The 15,535-nt window shown below is 65.1% G+C and overlaps 2 protein-coding genes across 4 annotated transcripts in view; both read right to left on the reverse strand.

Annotated features, from left to right (window-relative positions):
* Positions 1–1,464: 1,464 nt before the first annotated feature.
* On the reverse strand, positions 1,465–10,720 carry NSMF (NMDA receptor synaptonuclear signaling and neuronal migration factor). Of its 3 annotated transcripts, XM_030818307.1 has the most exons (16): positions 10,380–10,720; positions 9,841–9,902; positions 8,763–9,257; positions 7,768–7,843; positions 6,986–6,991; positions 6,595–6,663; positions 5,753–5,805; positions 5,248–5,337; positions 4,617–4,741; positions 4,323–4,406; positions 4,141–4,174; positions 3,953–4,023; positions 3,445–3,524; positions 3,192–3,294; positions 2,868–2,943; positions 1,465–2,758 (listed from the first exon to the last, which is right to left on the reverse strand). In XM_030818307.1, the coding sequence occupies exons 1-16, from the start codon at positions 10,448–10,450 to the stop codon at positions 2,661–2,663; spliced, it is 1,593 nt and encodes a 530-aa protein (XP_030674167.1). In that variant the 5' UTR covers positions 10,451–10,720; the 3' UTR covers positions 1,465–2,660. The 3 variants fall into 3 exon arrangements, with proteins under 3 accessions (XP_030674167.1, XP_030674168.1, XP_030674169.1); XM_030818308.1 differs by lacking the exon at positions 6,986–6,991; XM_030818309.1 differs by lacking the exon at positions 6,595–6,663.
* A 586-nt stretch (positions 10,721–11,306) lies between these two features.
* The window catches only part of PNPLA7 (patatin like phospholipase domain containing 7), an 86,723-nt gene continuing 82,494 nt past the window's right edge, over positions 11,307–15,535 (reverse strand). The window contains exons 29-35 of the mRNA XM_030818320.1: positions 14,910–15,026; positions 14,185–14,333; positions 13,690–13,842; positions 13,442–13,552; positions 13,072–13,156; positions 12,162–12,265; positions 11,307–12,004 (exon numbers count right to left, since the gene is read on the reverse strand). Of these exons, the coding sequence (XP_030674180.1) occupies positions 11,921–12,004; positions 12,162–12,265; positions 13,072–13,156; positions 13,442–13,552; positions 13,690–13,842; positions 14,185–14,333; positions 14,910–15,026 (803 nt within the window). The 3' untranslated portion in view covers positions 11,307–11,920. The remainder of the gene's footprint in view (positions 12,005–12,161; positions 12,266–13,071; positions 13,157–13,441; positions 13,553–13,689; positions 13,843–14,184; positions 14,334–14,909; positions 15,027–15,535) is intronic.

A 15,535-nucleotide genomic window follows, 5' to 3' on the forward strand; every position in this document is an offset into this window, starting at 1 on the left:
TCCTGCTCCGCGAATGGTTTCTCCACATCTCTGCTCACTTTTCCCTATCGGCTTTTGTCATTTTCTTTAGGAACATATAAAAGCTCTTTAAATATTAAGGACCTTAGTCGCTCCCATGTGTGGCAAATATTTCTTATATCTTCCTCAACTATTTCTGGCTGCTGCTGCTGTTTTTGTATTTCAAGGGAGGCGAGGGCGGGTGCAGCAAAGTAGCCGAGGTTGCCCTGGTCACCAGCCCCCCCGCCCTGGCCCAACCTGCCTCTGCGTGGGGCCACCTCCTTCCCCGTTGGCACTTCTGCATCTGCTCCTGTGGGGCCACCACCTTCTGCGTCTGCTTCTGGGCCTGCTGGCTCCGACATCTCTTCCTCCTTTCACTTCCCCCGGTGCTTATGGCGTGAGGAAGGGAACCTCATGGACCATACGTAAGACCCCCCAGGCCTCACTCGCTCCAGCAGACCCTACGGACCGGACCGTGTGGGACGGGCGTGCGGCCGCAGCAGCCCCAGGAGCCGCCTGACGGGTTAGGGCTGCAGGGTCCCTGTTAGGGCAGGGGCGGGGGAGTGTCTGGCTGTTCTGGGACTCAAGGCTCAGGTGACGGACAGACGTGCCTTTGGAGCAGTGCAGTGTGTGGGCACGTGGTGACCCCGCGTGCTGTCCTACTTTGAAGCGTGCCACCCTCGAGGCCTGCAATGGCAGCATCAGCAGATTCCAGGCAGTGGCGACTTGTCTCATCAACTTTGCAGACAGGAGACTGGAATCCCCCATGATTTCACTTTCAAATAGTAACTGAATAACAGAAAGTCTATAGGCATTTGGAATTTACCTAAAACTTTATACACTCAAATTGGCACTGAAACCTGCCCCCTCCTGTGACCCCATCTAGAATGCCCTGGAAGAGCTGGAAGTGGCTGACGGCTGTGTGACCACCCCCAGCACCCTGGGCTCAAGCCTGCCAGGCTGTGCCAGGCTGTGCACCAGTGGCTCCCTGACCCTGACCCTAGCCCAGTTGATACCTGCTGCTCCATCCCCCAGCCACAGGGCAGGGAGCCAGCTGGCAGCCAGCCTGGCTGTGCCTAGTAGCGGTCTGGGCCCTGGGGACACCTGAGTTGAGAGTGGCCCCCATCTGTGGCCACACTGCTGACTGTACACACAGGGTGACGTGAGGGACAGACAGCCCTCTCCCTGGTGCCTTCAGTCGGCAGGGGGAACGGGCTGTCTCTGCTGTCCCCTCCAGACCCGGCGAGACCCCTCTCCGAGACTGCAGCCTCCCCCCAGCCCTCCTGCAGCTCCTCTCCGTCCCCTCCTGTGCTGGCCCCCCCGGCTATGCCCTGTGGGGTGGTCTAGTGGCCCAGCTCCAACTCTGTCCAGGCAAGAAGCCCCTGCAGCAGTGACCTCAGAGGAGAGGGCCCAGAAGCTGGCACGGGAAGGCCCCTGGAGAGCACCGAGAGGACAGACCCGCACGGCCACGGTGGAGGATCAGGTTTAATGGTCACTATGAGGGTATCGTACATCGTTCTGAGCCTGGCCCCCGCCCCAGCCCTCCCTCAGCCGGGAACACAGCCAGGTGCCCTCAGACCCCTGGCTCTGCACAAGGGGGGCCTGCCCCCTAGCCCCAGCTATATACACGAGAGCCCATCCTGCTGGCCGTGGACAAAAGCTGGGAGCTCCTGTGCCGAGTCAGGAGCCCCTACAGTCCACCAGCTGCGCGGCCGGGTCCAGGGGCCCACTGTGGTGCCAGTGAGCTTCTCGAAACCCAGGGCCCAGCCCCAGCTGGGCCCCTGCCAAGCCCCAGGCCTCTGTGCTGGGATGGAGCCTCCAGATTGAGGCTGGTAAAAGCTGAACTCAACAGCAGCAATGAAAATGCTGGGTGGGCTTGGGGGGATGGGGAGCAGGCCCCACCCAGAGCCTCCTCTGAAGGAGGGGACGCTGCGCCCTTCCTTCCTGCTGCCCAGACTGCCCCTGCCGGGTCCAGCGCCGGCTGAGGTCCAAGTAAGCAGGGATAGGGGGTGGCAAGAGGAGTGTAAGTGAAAGCACAGACAGCCAGAGACTCGGCCAGCGTAGACAGAGCCAGAGACTCGGCCAGTGTAGACAGAGCCAGAGACTCGGCCAGTGTAGACAGAGCCAGGCTGGGCAGCCCAGCGACGCTGGCCCCATGCACACGGGCCACCCTGGTGCTGGTGATTGATACGGCAGGGAGGGGGTGGGCAGGGAGGGTCCTGAACACATATGGGCTGCTGGGCTGCTGGGCTGGGGTGCCTACGCTGTAACTAGCAGCATAGTGCTTAACTAGTTAACAAGAAATGCTGCTTCCCTTTGAATTGTTTCGGGGGTGTAGAAATTGCACTTATTTCTATGAACCCCATGGAGGGGTTCCCACAGCCGAGCCTCCAGGCGAGGCATGGCAGGTCAGTGCCCGGCCGCTGAGCATCCACGGGCCATGGGGCGGGATCCTCCCGGCCCCCAGGGACTGCAGCCTCTGTGGCCATGGGTGCGGCGAGGACCGGAACCCACGGGGGGAACCTGAGCAACGTCTGAGGTGCCCTGAAGTGGCTCCAGGCAAGACCAGAGCCACACAGTCCCGGGGAGCACGAGGCGGCCCAGCCCCAGGTCCCAGTGCAGAGGGAGCGGCCTGATGGTGACTGGGCGGAGGCCTCTGCCCCTCACAGGACGTCGTCGAAGTCCAGCAGCTTCGAGTGCTGGCGGCTCTTCCACAGGCGGTACAACCGGAAGTCAAAGTACGTCTCGATCATCTGCTTCCCTGGGCGGAGCGGGGGCAGGAGGCTCAGGCCTGGCCGGCAGCCTCGGGATCCCACCCCAGCGTGGCCCTGCAGTAGCTGCAGAGTTTCGGCCCAGCCTGGGTAACTCACCTTGGGCTGAGAGCTCCAGGGGTGACTCAAAGGTGACCCTATAAGGAGTCATGAGGGTCCTGAGGTTCTGGAACAGCTGGAGGAAGCGGGGTGCCATGAGTCCGAGGCAGATAGATGGGGAAGGGGGAGCAGGGAGGAGATGGGGAGCAGGGCCCACCTTCTTTTCTCAGACCCCCCAAACCTGGCTGGGCTCAGGCATAAAGGGTTTCTAGGGGAATGCCCGGGGGAAGGAAAAAACATGCCAGGAAACATGGAAGGCCCTGCCCTGTCTGTCCACGTCGGGGGTCTCCAGAGGTCTGGGGTGGGGCTTGGGGGTCACTGTACCTTCTCCCCGTTGGGGTTCCCCAGAATGTAGCAGCCCATGATGTGGATGACGTTCGGCTCTGGGTTCACTTTGCTCATCAGGCGGCTCAGCCGCTTCCAGAAGCTGGTGGAGAGGGGCGGGTCACCCAGTGGCAGGGGACAGGCACCCCACTCCACAGAGGGCACCGTGGGGGAGGGACTGTGGGGGAGGGACACGCCGGGGCCTGGACTCTGCCTCCAGCCCTCCCCGCTCCCAGAGCACCCGGCTTCTCACTGAATCATGTCCTCTTCCTTCTCCACTTTGGCAAAGGTGGCCACCTTGTTCTTGAGCAGATAGAGGTGTCCAGGACCTCCCTGTAAGAAGCTGTGGTCAGGCACCTTCTCCTCCCTCCTCCCCCTCTCCCACACACATGCACACACGCACACACGTGGGAGGTAGTTTTGGTCTTCCTCCCCCTGGCCCTCTTGGTCCTCTTCCCCTTGGTCTTCTCCCATGCCTTTCCCCTTGGTCTTCCCCCACCAACGTCTACGCCTCTTCCCCTTGGTCTTCCCCCACCAACGTCTACGCCTCTTCCCCTTGTCTTCCCCCACCAACGTCTAGCCTCTTCCCTTTGATCTTCCCCCACACCTCTTCCCCTTGATCCCCCCCCACGCCTCTTCCCCTTGGTCTCCCCCCAAACACCTCTTCCCCTTGGTCTCCCTCAACTTGACCTCTTCCCTTTGGTCTTCCCCTGCCCCACCACGATTCTTCTCCTGGGCAAGAGAAGAGCACTGAGCCCCACCTGGCAGAAAATCAGCATCTTCCAGATCTTGGCTCCCTTGTGGTAGACGTTCAGCTTCCTCTCTATCTCCTCTGTGGGAGAGTGGGTGTGAGTGCTGCGGCCCCCACCCCAGCCCCAGGGGCACCCCTGCCTGCGTCTGCCCCTCCCAGCCCCGGAACCAGCAGAGAGAAGGCCAATGAGACACATACCAAGGATGTCCTCGAAGGTTGCGTGCTCATGGTCCTGGGGACAGACACAGGCCACAAGGCCACATCAAGGCTGCGTCAGAGCCAGCAGCGCCACAGCACCCTGGGGACCTGGGGTGCCGGCGCTGGCCCAGGGTGGGGCTGCAAGAGGGCATCTGTGGGGTCGGGCCCGGGGCGGGACTCACGTAGAGGATGGGGATGATGGAGGGGTCATCCCGGCGGATGATGGTGGGGATGTACTCAGCCTTGGGCACCTTGGAGGAAATGAGCTGGGGAGACAAAGAGCTGCTCAGGGGCGCCAGGCCCATCCAAAAGCCGAGGGGCTGTGGGAGCCCCCATGAGGCTACCTTCTGGCTGCCAGGCAGCCCAAGGGTACAGCCCTGTGAGACACCCTCTCCCAGGCAGAGCTGGCTAGACTCTTGGGATGGGGCCGAGTCCTGCTAGGGGTGCAGAGGAGCACTGCCCGGGCTGGGCCTCACCATGACCTTTGGTGGCACGAAGCCCTCGGTGTCGCAGGCCACGGCCTCCAGGCCCTTCTCAGTGTCCCAGTCCAGGTCCTCGAAGGCCTCGTCCAGCGTGCAGTGGGAGCTCTGCAGGTCACTGCCTGGGAAGCAAGAGGGTCACCAGGACAGCAGGCCCGGCAGCACCTCCTATCCTGGCCATGGCCCCAAGGCCCACAGGGCCCGAAAGCCCCGTCCCGGAGGGTCCTCCAAGCAAGCCCGGCAGGACGGGCCTGTGGACACCACTGGGCAGCGGCCTGATGTGGGCAGGGAGACCCTGGTGCGAGGCTGGTGGAAGGCGCGTGCAGGCATCAGCTCCAGCCAAGTCCGCGGGGCGCCTGGGAGGGAGTGGGGGTGGGCACCGCAGCCCCCTGTCCCTCAGGGCCTCTTGCGAGTGGCGGTGGGCACGGCCCTACAGGCGCCCACGGCCAGCACTGCCGCAGCTTATTGAGATCGGAGATGCTAAGGGCGTCTCCATCTCACAAATAGGTAAACCAAGGTTCAGAGTGCAAAAGCGCAGCCCAGCGGCCCTGGCAGGGGACGCCCAGCAGGGGTCTGGGGCCTAGGGGAGGCTCTGGGGAAGGTGGGCGGGCCTGTGCGGGGCACCTACTGTCTCGGGAGTCGTGGGAAGTGTCGGCTTTCATGGGGGTGGGGTCGCTCCAGGACCGGCTGAAGCTCCGCTCGCGCCGCTCAGCGAACGCTGCAGAGAGCAAAACCCGCATTAGCGAGCGGGCAGGGCGGTGCCTCGGGAGTCTCAGGCCCCAGGCGAGGGGACCACAGGGGCCCTGGGCAGTGGAGGAAGCTGATGTGGGTGGGGTCTGAGGCACATGAAGCAGACAGGGACCAGTGGCTCGGTTGGTTCAGGGGCAGGATCTGCGAACACTGGGGCGGGGCCGGAGGCGGAGTCTGGGAGGGGAGGAGCCTGTGCCGGGCTGGGGGCGTGGATGGGGAGGAGCCTGTGCCGAGCTGGGGGCGTGGCTGGAAGGGGAGGAGCCTGAGGCAGGGCCAGGCTGGGGTTAGGGCGGGGGTGGTTCTTAGCGCAGCTAGCAGCACGCAAAGCCCCAACCAGCCAAGCGCAACGCTACCCCCCCCACCCCCGCCCCACGGGGTCTTACTCTGGGCCTTCACCCTCCGGCTGCCGACCATGCGCAGGTGTTTGCGGAAGTTCCTGGGGGAGGAAGCGAGGGGCTGAAGAGGGCCGTGAGAGGGTGACGGCAGCCCCTGCCCACCTAGCCCCCGTAGGGTCATGGCTCTACTCTCACCCCTTCGGTGTGGGAAGCCAATGCTCTCCCTGGCTCCTGGCACCACCTCCCACCCAAAGGCAAATCCCACCCAGTGCTCTTCCCGCGAGAGCCTTCCAGGGCTCCCCTTCAACCCCAGAACAAAGGTGCAATGCCTGGCGCTCTGGATCGAGTCTCCTCCCGAGCTGCATTCCCAGGCTCTGACCTTTCGTCCTCGCCCGGGACTCACGCCCTGAGCCTCCATGCCCATGTGGCAGAGGATCCAGCCTGCCTGCGCTGCAGCAGAGCGGGGCTCCCGTCTGCACCACCCCATGGCGGGCTGGGGGCCTGTAGGAGCCCCCTCTCCTGCTCTGTGTCCTTGAGCCACCTCAGGGGCAGGTCCTCTCCTCCCCCAAACTTTGGACCCTGCCAAGGCCCAACATCCGAAACGGGCAAAAAAGCTTCCCAGACACATCTCTGTGGTTGGAGCGGGGGAGGGGCCTTGCCGCTGGCCCCAGCCCAGAGACACGTGTCCTCGGAGTGCAGGACTGAGGGTGAGATGCTTTCCTGCAGCCCGGGCCACATGGCCTCTCCTGCCTGCCACGTCCCCAGAGCAGGGCCAGGCCAGTGGTCGCCACCACCCTTCCCCCATCAGGTCTGCCAGGGCCGAGGGGGCCCAGGCCAGGCCAGCACAGACCAGAGATGGACCCTGGTGGCGAGTGGCTGGCAGGCCCTACCTCTGGATTACAGACGCGGAATCATTCTCCCGTTTCCGGCGCTTCCTCTCCGCGTAGCCCCTGAACACCCTGGGAAACCACCGCGAGTCAGCACTGCCCTTGGCCGGAGGCAGGAGGGACACAGACGTCGGGACAGTGGTGCGAGCAGAGGGCCCAGCAGGGCGTCTGGGGCACGGGGCCGGGCAGAGGAGTCCCAGCCTGCCTCACCTGTCGAGGCCCAGCTCCCAGCAGGCCCTGCTACGACCTCGGTGCCCGCTGGGAGCCAGGCCCGCAGAGAGCGGCACCTCCTCAAGACCCAGGTCCCTGGCCTGCCCAAACCTATTTGGGGGCGGGAGGGTCTCCCCAGGGACAACGGCTGTGCCCTTAGGCACCAAGTCACACAGGTACTTACGAGATGCTGAAGCCAGGGCCAGAAGGGATGGCGTGAGAGAGAAGACACAGTGAGCTCAACCCTGGGCCTCCCCTTAGCCCCCACCCGATCCCTACAGTTCCCTTCTTGTCACTGACCCAATAGGTCCCTCACAGGTAACCCAGCCACCAGCAGGATGCTGGCTACACTGCTGGCCAGCCCTCAATGGGCAACGGAAGCTGATGTCACTGCAGCCCATGCCACCAGGACCAGTTGCTGAGACCAGGCAGCCTGAGGCTGCGTGTGGGGTGGACTCCCCTGGGCAGGGCACTTCTTTGGTGTGGGGGCCAATGCAGCAAAGGGAACTTCCCTGGAAGGAACCCCAGAACAGAAAACCCAGATGTATGTCCAGACAGAGAGGAGCAGGTCCCTGGGGGGGACCCTGAAACTGTGATGACCTATGGCACGTATGAAACTGAAATAGGCTTCTATTTGGGATTTGAGAGAGGGCAGACACAGGCTGAGGAGAGGGGATAGGAGCAGGAGAACCATGCCACACCCCACACCCCACTGATAGCTCATCAGCTGCAGCCCTGGGCCAGGTCCCCCGACCACAGGACTGTGGAGGGGGGCTGGGCACCAGCCATGGGAGGGGAAGAGCAGCCAGCCCTGGCCCTCCTGGCAGGCCTGGCACAGCATGGGCACGTGGGGCTGTTCAGAAGCAGCCCCCCTGGCAGGCCGAGAGGCCGGGAAAAAGTGCTGTTTCCTGAGCAGCAGAAAGAGACCACCCGGCCCTGACCCCACGTCGTGGGCACAAGACTCACGCTTGCATAGTTGTGGTTGCTGTCTGGAAGCTGAAAAGATTTTCCTTGGGGAACCAGGTACGAATGGGGACGTCGTCTAAGAGAGACAAAAAGGAGTGGTGGCTGGGTGAAGCAGGGCTTCCTGAAGCCTCTTCCTCCCTGTTGGGAAGCAGATGCTTCTGGGTCCAGGGGTCAGCAGAAGCTGGCAACCAGGGCAGGTGGGGGGAGGATGGCATCCCCGCACGGGCCCAGAGGGCAGTGCTCGAATGTCTGCTGCTCACTCACCAAGACCACGCTCTTGGTGACTTGACACTTTGATTTTTTTGGCTTAACTTCCCCTTTGGCCACCCAAAGTTTGAGGAACATTCCTTTGAAAGCACAGTCTGTCTCCATGAGGCCCAGGAAAACAATGCGTCTGTTTCCCTTGGGCAGAAGAGGCTCTGAGGCCTTCTCTGCAGCCCCCATGCTCTAGCTGGAGGCCCTCACCGAGGCTGGAGACCACCTTGCTGAGGGCTGTCCCCTTCCGAGGGCCCCCACAGCCTTTCCCTGATGCCCAAGTGTGGGGACAGTGGAGTGACTTTCTGGCTGGTGGACAAGCTACCACACAACTCAACAACCCTGGGGAAGGGACCCACTGCCTGGCTGGGCCCCAACAGCTCCCCAGGACTCTCAGAGGGCAGCCCAGTCTCCTGATTAAGCGGTGCTTCCTCCCTACATATCCCTTAAGATCCTCCCAGGCCCCCTCCTCCAGGAAGCACTCCTTGATTGACCTGGTGCTGGCAGGGCGAAAGCGGACTGTGAGGCCTGGCAGATTTTGCTGAGGAGCTGAGGGAGCTCACAGCTCACAGGATGTGGAGGCCGCAGCAGGAGCCTGCCGGTTTTAATCTTGAGTCCGCTGGCATGCTGTGACCTGAGCACCTGTCCTCTGTTCCAAGCCTCACAGTGGCTGCTGCTGTCAGACCCTGGCAGCGGCATGCACCCCCAAACCTGTCCATGCCCTGACACAAGCCCCTCACCAGACACACGGTCAACGCTGTACATCCTCTCCAGCTTCTTGCGGCGACCGGAGGTCTCAGGCAGAGGTGGCTGTTCCAGCCCAAAGGCCCGAGGGGTGGGGCCAGGAGCCAGCTGGGCACACCCGGGGCATTCCTTGGAGCCCTGGCGGCTGCCCGCCCAGCTCTGGCAGGGCCTGCTGACGTCCTCCCGGCTGCCGCCAGGGCTGGCGCGCAGGGGCTGGCTGTGATGGTGAGGGTGCCGCTGCCGCCGCCCCTTCACCACTGCCAGCTCAATGGCCTCCGCCTCGGGGCTAGGCAGCAGGGCGGGCTCCCCAGAGATGGTGTACACTCGAGGCTGAGGGCCCTCGCCTGCGGGCTTCCTAATGCTGGGCTCCTCTGAGAGGCTGCCCTCGTAGCAGCCGTTGGAGACGAGGGACAGGCGGCGCTTGTTCTGGGGGGCCGGCTGCATCTCGGGGGACCCGTCGTGGCCAGAGTAGGCATCAGCCAGCAGGTGATCTGGGAGAGACACTGAGTGAGCCTGCCGCGCGTGGGCCCCCCGCTGCCGGTTTCATAGCAGGCTAAAGGCAGGGAACACCCAGTGGGCACCTGGCCTCTGTGGGGGGCTGGGGCTGCCCAAACCCTAGGCACTGGAGTGTTTCTGAGCCCCTCATTCCTATCTGGGCCTGAAGCTCTTGCATGCGCGTGGAGGCTGGGTGACTCCGTGCTACCTGTGTGCGGTCCTGCCGGGTAGGAACACGCAGGCCATCCCCCAGCCTGCTATCGCACCGTTTGCCTGATGCCAACTTCCCCCCTCCCCCCACCAGCTGGCCCCCAGAGGCAGTGGTGCCAGCCCTGGGGGAGCCAGGAGGCCTGTTGCCATGCCAACGGCCCAGGCGGGGTGGGTGCCATGGTGACGAGCGGCTGGGAACTGCTCCTGGGGCTCGGGCAGGGAGGGCAGGGGATGTGAGGAAGCCAGGCCGGCAGGGCGCCGGGCCCACGCGCAACCAATGCCCCTCACGCTCCACCCCCGGAGGCAGGGATCAGCATCCCCTGGGCTGGGGGATCTGGGCGGCCCTGGCACGGCCTCGCGTGCCCCTACCTGCGCCGTTGCGGTTCTCAGGGTGACTCTGGGACAGGTACTCTCCAAACGCTCGGGCTGCTCTGAGGGTGGACAGAGAGGGCACGGTCAGAGGCCACGGCACGACCCTCCCAAACACCGGGCCGCACAAGAGCCAGGGGTCCGGTCCGCAGCCAGGCCCTCGGCGTCTGGAGGGAGGGTCAGGGGTCGTCCCCCGCCGGGAGCCCACACACCCTTGGTCCTGGTGCGTCCTGGCCAGGCCTGCAGGCCCGGCCCCTGCCCGTCGGACCGTGGAGAGGGGTCGCGAGGCCGGTCGGCTGCTGTTCCCCGGGGGAACGGAGGCCACTCCCGACCTGGGGGGTGCGCTCGCCCACCACGCGCTCGCGAGGGGAGGGGAGGGAAGGGCAGGGCAGAGGGCCAGGAAGAGGAAGGCGCGGGACGCGGGGAGGGCGCCTCAGTGGGACAGGCCGGGGCCTGGAAGCCCCGCGGGGCAGGGGCGGACTCGGGCGGGGTCGGGGGTCCGGGGCGGGGTGCCGGGAAGGCGACCCCGCCGCACTCACCGCACTTTGGCCGCCACCGAGGACATGGCCTCGCTCCTCAGCGCCCTCCTCCTGGAGGCGGCGGCGCCCATGGTCGAGGCGGCGGCGCATCCCCCGGGCCTCAGAGCGCGCCCCGCGCCCGCCGCCTCCGCCGGGGTAGCCGCGCCGCACTGGGGGTCGCGCTCGGGCTCGGGCTCGGGCTCGGGGTCTCGCTCGGGCTCCGGCACGGGCTTGGGCTCGGGGTCGGGCTCGGGGTCGGGCCCGGTCCCCGCATGGCCGCACCCGGCGCTCCGCGCGTGCCGCCGCTCCCGGGAGAGCGCTGCCGGGACCGAGGGCCGGCCCCGCCCATCGTGACGTCAGGGCCTGGGCGGGCCCAGAGGGGCGGTCGGCCCCGCCTAGCGTGACGTCAGGGTCCCCAGAAAGCTTGGAGAGGACATATGGCCCCGCCCACCGTGACGCCCGGGCCCGGGTTGAGTTGGGGGCGGGGCCGGACGGCCTGGCTTCGCGCCCTCTCGTCCAGGCCTCCAGAGCGGGGAAACTGAGGCCAGCGGCCCCCTGCTCGCAAAGTCCTGGGCCCTCGGCCCTCACGATCTGCTGCTCAGACCTACAGGGGTCACAGGGCGGCCGGTTCTCCCTCCCCTTACACAAAAGGGCTCCCTGTTCAGTTTGGGCCCTCAAACTGATGGGGAAGCCAATTTAGGGGACACCCAGAGTGCACGAGACCAGAGAGAGACAGAGGGGCCCGTCCTGGTCCTGAGGGGCCACAGCTCCATGCAGACTCTGGACGCCCTACCTGCCTGGCCTGCAGTTGCCACCCTAGGGCTCTCAGGCCCCAGCAGTGGGGTCCTTTGAGGAGGACTGGGGACTGCCCAGCCTCAGGGATCACCCGCCTCAGGGAGAGCCAGTAGTGTTTCTTTGCCACAGGGACCTCGGCCGGGGAGACACGTCCAACAGTCAGATCCACCTTTATTGAAACATCACACGGCAGCATCAGGGCTCCCACACCTCACAGGGCAGCAGGTGGTTCATAGGGCTTCAGGGGGCCTCAGAGGGCTGCAGGGGGTTCACAGGGCTGCAGGGGGGCTCACAGGGCTGCAGAGGGTTCACAGGGCTGCAGGGGGGCTCACAGGGCTGCAGGGGGTTCACAGGGCTGCAGGGGGGCTCACAGGGCTGTGGGGGGGCCTCACAGGGCTGCGGGGGGCTCACAGAGCTGCAGAGGGTTCACAGGGCTGCAGGGGTGCTCGCAGGGGTGCTCACAGGGCTGCAGGGGGTTCACAGGGCTGCAGGGGGGCTCACAGGGCTGCGGGGGGGCCTCACAGGGCTGCAGGGGGGCCTCACAGGGCTTCAGGGTCCTCACAGGACTGCGGGGGGGCTCACAGGGCCCAGTGTGCAGGGCTGCCAGTATAAGAAGAGGCCCAGAGAACCCTAACACAGCCTGGGGCCCCCGGGAAGTCAGGGCTTCCAGCAGGGCAGGTACAGAGGCCCCTAGGACTTGGCAGGAGCCTCAGCCTTGGGGACAGTCCCACGGAAGACGCTGCATCCAGGCTCTTTAGCAGAGGTCTCTACCCGTCCTGGTCAGAGGAGCCCTCGGACAGTTTTGGGAAAGCCAGGCTGGGGTGTCGATGCCACAGCGAGGACTCGTTCTCCTGCAAGCAGAGCGCATGTTACAGGTGAGGACCAGGCAGAGCCAGGGCTCTGCAGCGCTGGTAACCCAGTGGGACCACAGGGAGGGAGTGGCCGGCTCAGGGCCAGGCACCAAGGCTCAGCTGCAGGCACCAGGTGGGACCACGCCCAGCTGCTCACCGAGTCTGAGCCCCGCTGGGCCGAGGTGCTCTGGAAGTCTGCGTATGCATCCCTGGGGACGTCCAGCAGCTCCTCCTCGTACTCCGTCTGGTAGTCAGATTCGTCTGGCGCCGAGGGTAGGGCTGCATCAGTCCCCTCTCAAGGAAGGGACCATGCCCAGCCTAGCCACACTCAGAGGCAGAACCGGCCACAGATGCCCACCCCTGCCCCCAGGTGGCCCGGGGCCCTACACGCAGCCACCTGGTCCCAGGGCAGCCCTGCACACCACCCCTGGTTCTGTCTGGCTCCAGCCTTGCCCCAGCCCATCACTTGGTGGGTCTTCCACAAGGACAAGGAGCAGGCAGACACTCCTCCCTTTGTCAGCAAAGCACCCTGAGGGCTCCAGCACCCCAGACCTGGCATCTGTGGATAGGGGCTGCCTTGCCCAGGGCCCTCTTGGCCCGCGGCAGCCATGAAGACGTCTCCCAGGAGAATGTCCAGTTCTGCTGTGAGGAGGCCACTGGCCGAAGGCCCAATCGCAGGGCCCTGGATGGAGCATGGAGGGTAGTGGACCCGCCCTTCTTGCCCTGCGGCCCCTCCGACAAGCAGCCTTCATTCCCATTTCCCACTGGGTGGGGTGGGGTGGGGTGGGAAGCAAAACGTGGTTCTACCTCAGGCCTGAGCTATGGCTGGGACGTGGGGTGAATGAAGAGCAGGGGCTGGGTGACCCGGGGTGGTCACAGTCCCACTGCTGTGGGGACACGTGGTGCCCGGGACAGAGGAGTGCCACCAAGCACCCCAGCTGCTGGAGCCTGGGCGTGGATGTGGGCAGGAGGGGAGGCCGTGGGCCTCTGGGGTGGGGGTGTCGAGCCCAACACAGAATCAGGAGGCCACACACGTCTCCACGGCCTCGTCTTGCGCCTCCACTCACCATCCACCATGGCGGGCTTGGCGGGCTCAATGCGAGACACAATTTCGGCAAGGTCCGTGAAGGAGGCGTTGGGACAGGGGAGGACCTGGGGGTGGGGTGAGGACAGCACGTTGCCCGTGGACATCCGCCTGCCAGTCCCCAGCCTGCTTCCTGTGGGGAGGCCCCACCCACCCTGTGCCCTCCCTGCAGCCTCCGCCTGCCCCCCAAGTAAGGGCAGGGGCCCGGGAGATGCGCCGTTCTGAGCAATCCTTGTCCTAGCCCTGGAGTCTTTGGCCAGTGGGGCAGGGCCTGTGGCCTGAGGAGCTGGGCGTGGCCTGAGGAGCTGGGCGTGGCCCGGGGAGCTGGGCGTGGTCCTGGCGCCCGTACTCACCGCACTCGCGGGCCTCTTGCTCGGCCCCTGCTGGTCGCGCAGCATCTTCTCCAGCACGCCGCTGCGGCCCCAGATGTCAAACACCGTGCGCCCGTGCTGGTACCCCACTTCCTGTGCACATCCCCAGGGCCCCATCAGGAGGTGTGGGGAGGCCCCCACTTCCTGTGTTCTCAAAAGGGGGAAGCGGGGAGGGGCAGCCACCAGAGTGCCTCCGCCCGCCTCCGCCGCCGCGGGTGGCCGGCACTCACACAGATCTCGTTGAACTTGCCGAAGTCCAGGGTGCCGTAGCTGTCGATGGGGGGGCGCAGGTACTCGCAGTAGTCACTGCTCTTCACCACCTCCAGCTGCCGCACGCAGCACACGTAGGCCAGGCGCGTCTGAATCTCTGCCATGTTCAACACCTGCTGCCATCACAGCCGCCTGAGTCTCCTGCTCCGGCCCCTACCCCCGTCCCAGCCTGGCCCGTGGCGCAGGACAGGTTCTGGGGACCCATCCTCTGGGGTAGGTAGGTTCAGGGGGGAGAGGGTAGCAGCACCAGGCCGGGGGTCCTCCCTGCGGGCTGCCACAGCCTTCAGGCCCGTCCGGCCTCGTGACTTCCTTCGCCCGACAGGGGTGGTGAGGGGTGGCCCCAGACCTGCTGGCCTCAGAGCCCAGGAGTGGCCTCCACTCCCCTGCCGCAGGACAGGTGTGGAGCTGCAGGGAGGAGCAGCAGCGACAGCCCAGCCCGCCCGGTAGCACCCCACCTTGACTTTCGTGGCCAAGGGGTTCCAGCGTTTCCACAGCAGCCACCACCCAGACAGCGCATCCCCATAGTTGGTGAGGTCCGTCTCATCTCGGCTGCCCACGTCGATGGCGATCACCACTTTTGCCCCCATGGACCGGGCCACATCCGCTAGGGAGAAGCCAGCCCTGGTTACCCCCTGGACAGGCATGCAGAGCCAGGGGACGGGGGCAGAGCCTGCCTCGCCGAGCCCTGACCTGGGGGTTGTGGGGTCTCCTGTCCGCCATTACACTTTCTAGAGGCAGAAGACCCACACGCCCAGCTCGGTGGGCAGCTCTGGGCACAAGGCTGTGTCCTGGGCCTTTCTGACCGCATATCCCACAGGTGACAGGAGTGGCCTGGCCCCCAGCAAGCTCGACACCTGCAGGCTGTTAGTCTCTGACTGTGGGCACAGATGGGGCTTAATTGCTTCCAGTCCCTCGACTTGGCCTTTGTTCTGCACGCTGCTGAGCTGACAAACAGGGCCATATGCTGAAGCACATGCTGCCAGTGCCTGCGTGTGCGTGTACATGCGTGTGCATGTTCTCGGAGCTCTGATGCCAGCCTGACATTTTCCCTTGGCACACTCTAAGGAAAACGTGTTCCAGCCCAGGCTTCTCGGAGTGGAGGCAGCTGTGGCAGGGGCCACGAGGCGGTGTGACCCAGGAGCCTGTGCTCCTGCCGGGCGTGGTCCCCCCACTGTAGTACCTGGGAGGTTGTTGATATAGCCCCCATCCATCAGCAGGTGTCCGTCCTTGGGGTCACAGAGAGGGGGCATGTAACCGGACAGAGACATGCTGGCACGCACGTACCGCCACAGGGAGCCTGGGGAGGGGGCCCGGAGCTGCTGGTTACCTGGAGGAGGCTCCTCCTGGGTCCGGGGTTCAGGGCCTTGCCACTGCAGTCCTGGAGCTGGTAGGTCCCAACTCTCTGAGGCCCTTCCACAGAGGGAAGCTCATGGCCCAAGGGCTGAACAAAATTGAGTTCTTTCTCTGGGGTCGCACTGCATTACGTGTGCCCAAGACTTCCAACTGCTGTGACCCCCTCACCCCAGGACTGAGGGAGCCCCTCACCCCATGACCGAGTGAACCCCTCATCCCCCTGAACCAGGTGAGCCCCTCGCCCCAGGACTCAGGGAGCCCCTCACTTTGTCCTCCTACATGGTGTCCATCAGTCTAGGCCAACATTGTTGATTGTGTGAGGGTCTCGTCCAGCCTTCTGGGGTCTCTGGCCCAGGCCACGCCCCCTCCCGTCTGAGGTCTCTGGCCCAGGCCACAACCCCTCCTGTCTGTGCCCCTAGTAGGGGCATCCTGTGTCCTCCATGGACAAAGCTG

This window comes from Nomascus leucogenys, chromosome 8, assembly GCF_006542625.1.
Source record: "Nomascus leucogenys isolate Asia chromosome 8, Asia_NLE_v1, whole genome shotgun sequence".
Taxonomy (NCBI): Eukaryota; Metazoa; Chordata; class Mammalia; order Primates; family Hylobatidae; genus Nomascus; species Nomascus leucogenys.

Coding starts and splice junctions, on each gene's coding strand:
- NSMF (XM_030818307.1), bottom strand. CDS start 10,450: ATGGGCGCCGCCGCCTCCAGGAGGAGGGCGCTGAGGAGCGAGGCCATG. Junction 9,258..9,840: donor TGAGAACCGCAACGGCGCAG/GTAGGGGCACGC, acceptor TGTCTCTCCCAG/ATCACCTGCTGGCTGATGCC. Junction 4,175..4,322: donor CCATCATCCCCATCCTCTAC/GTGAGTCCCGCC, acceptor GTCTGTCCCCAG/GACCATGAGCACGCAACCTT.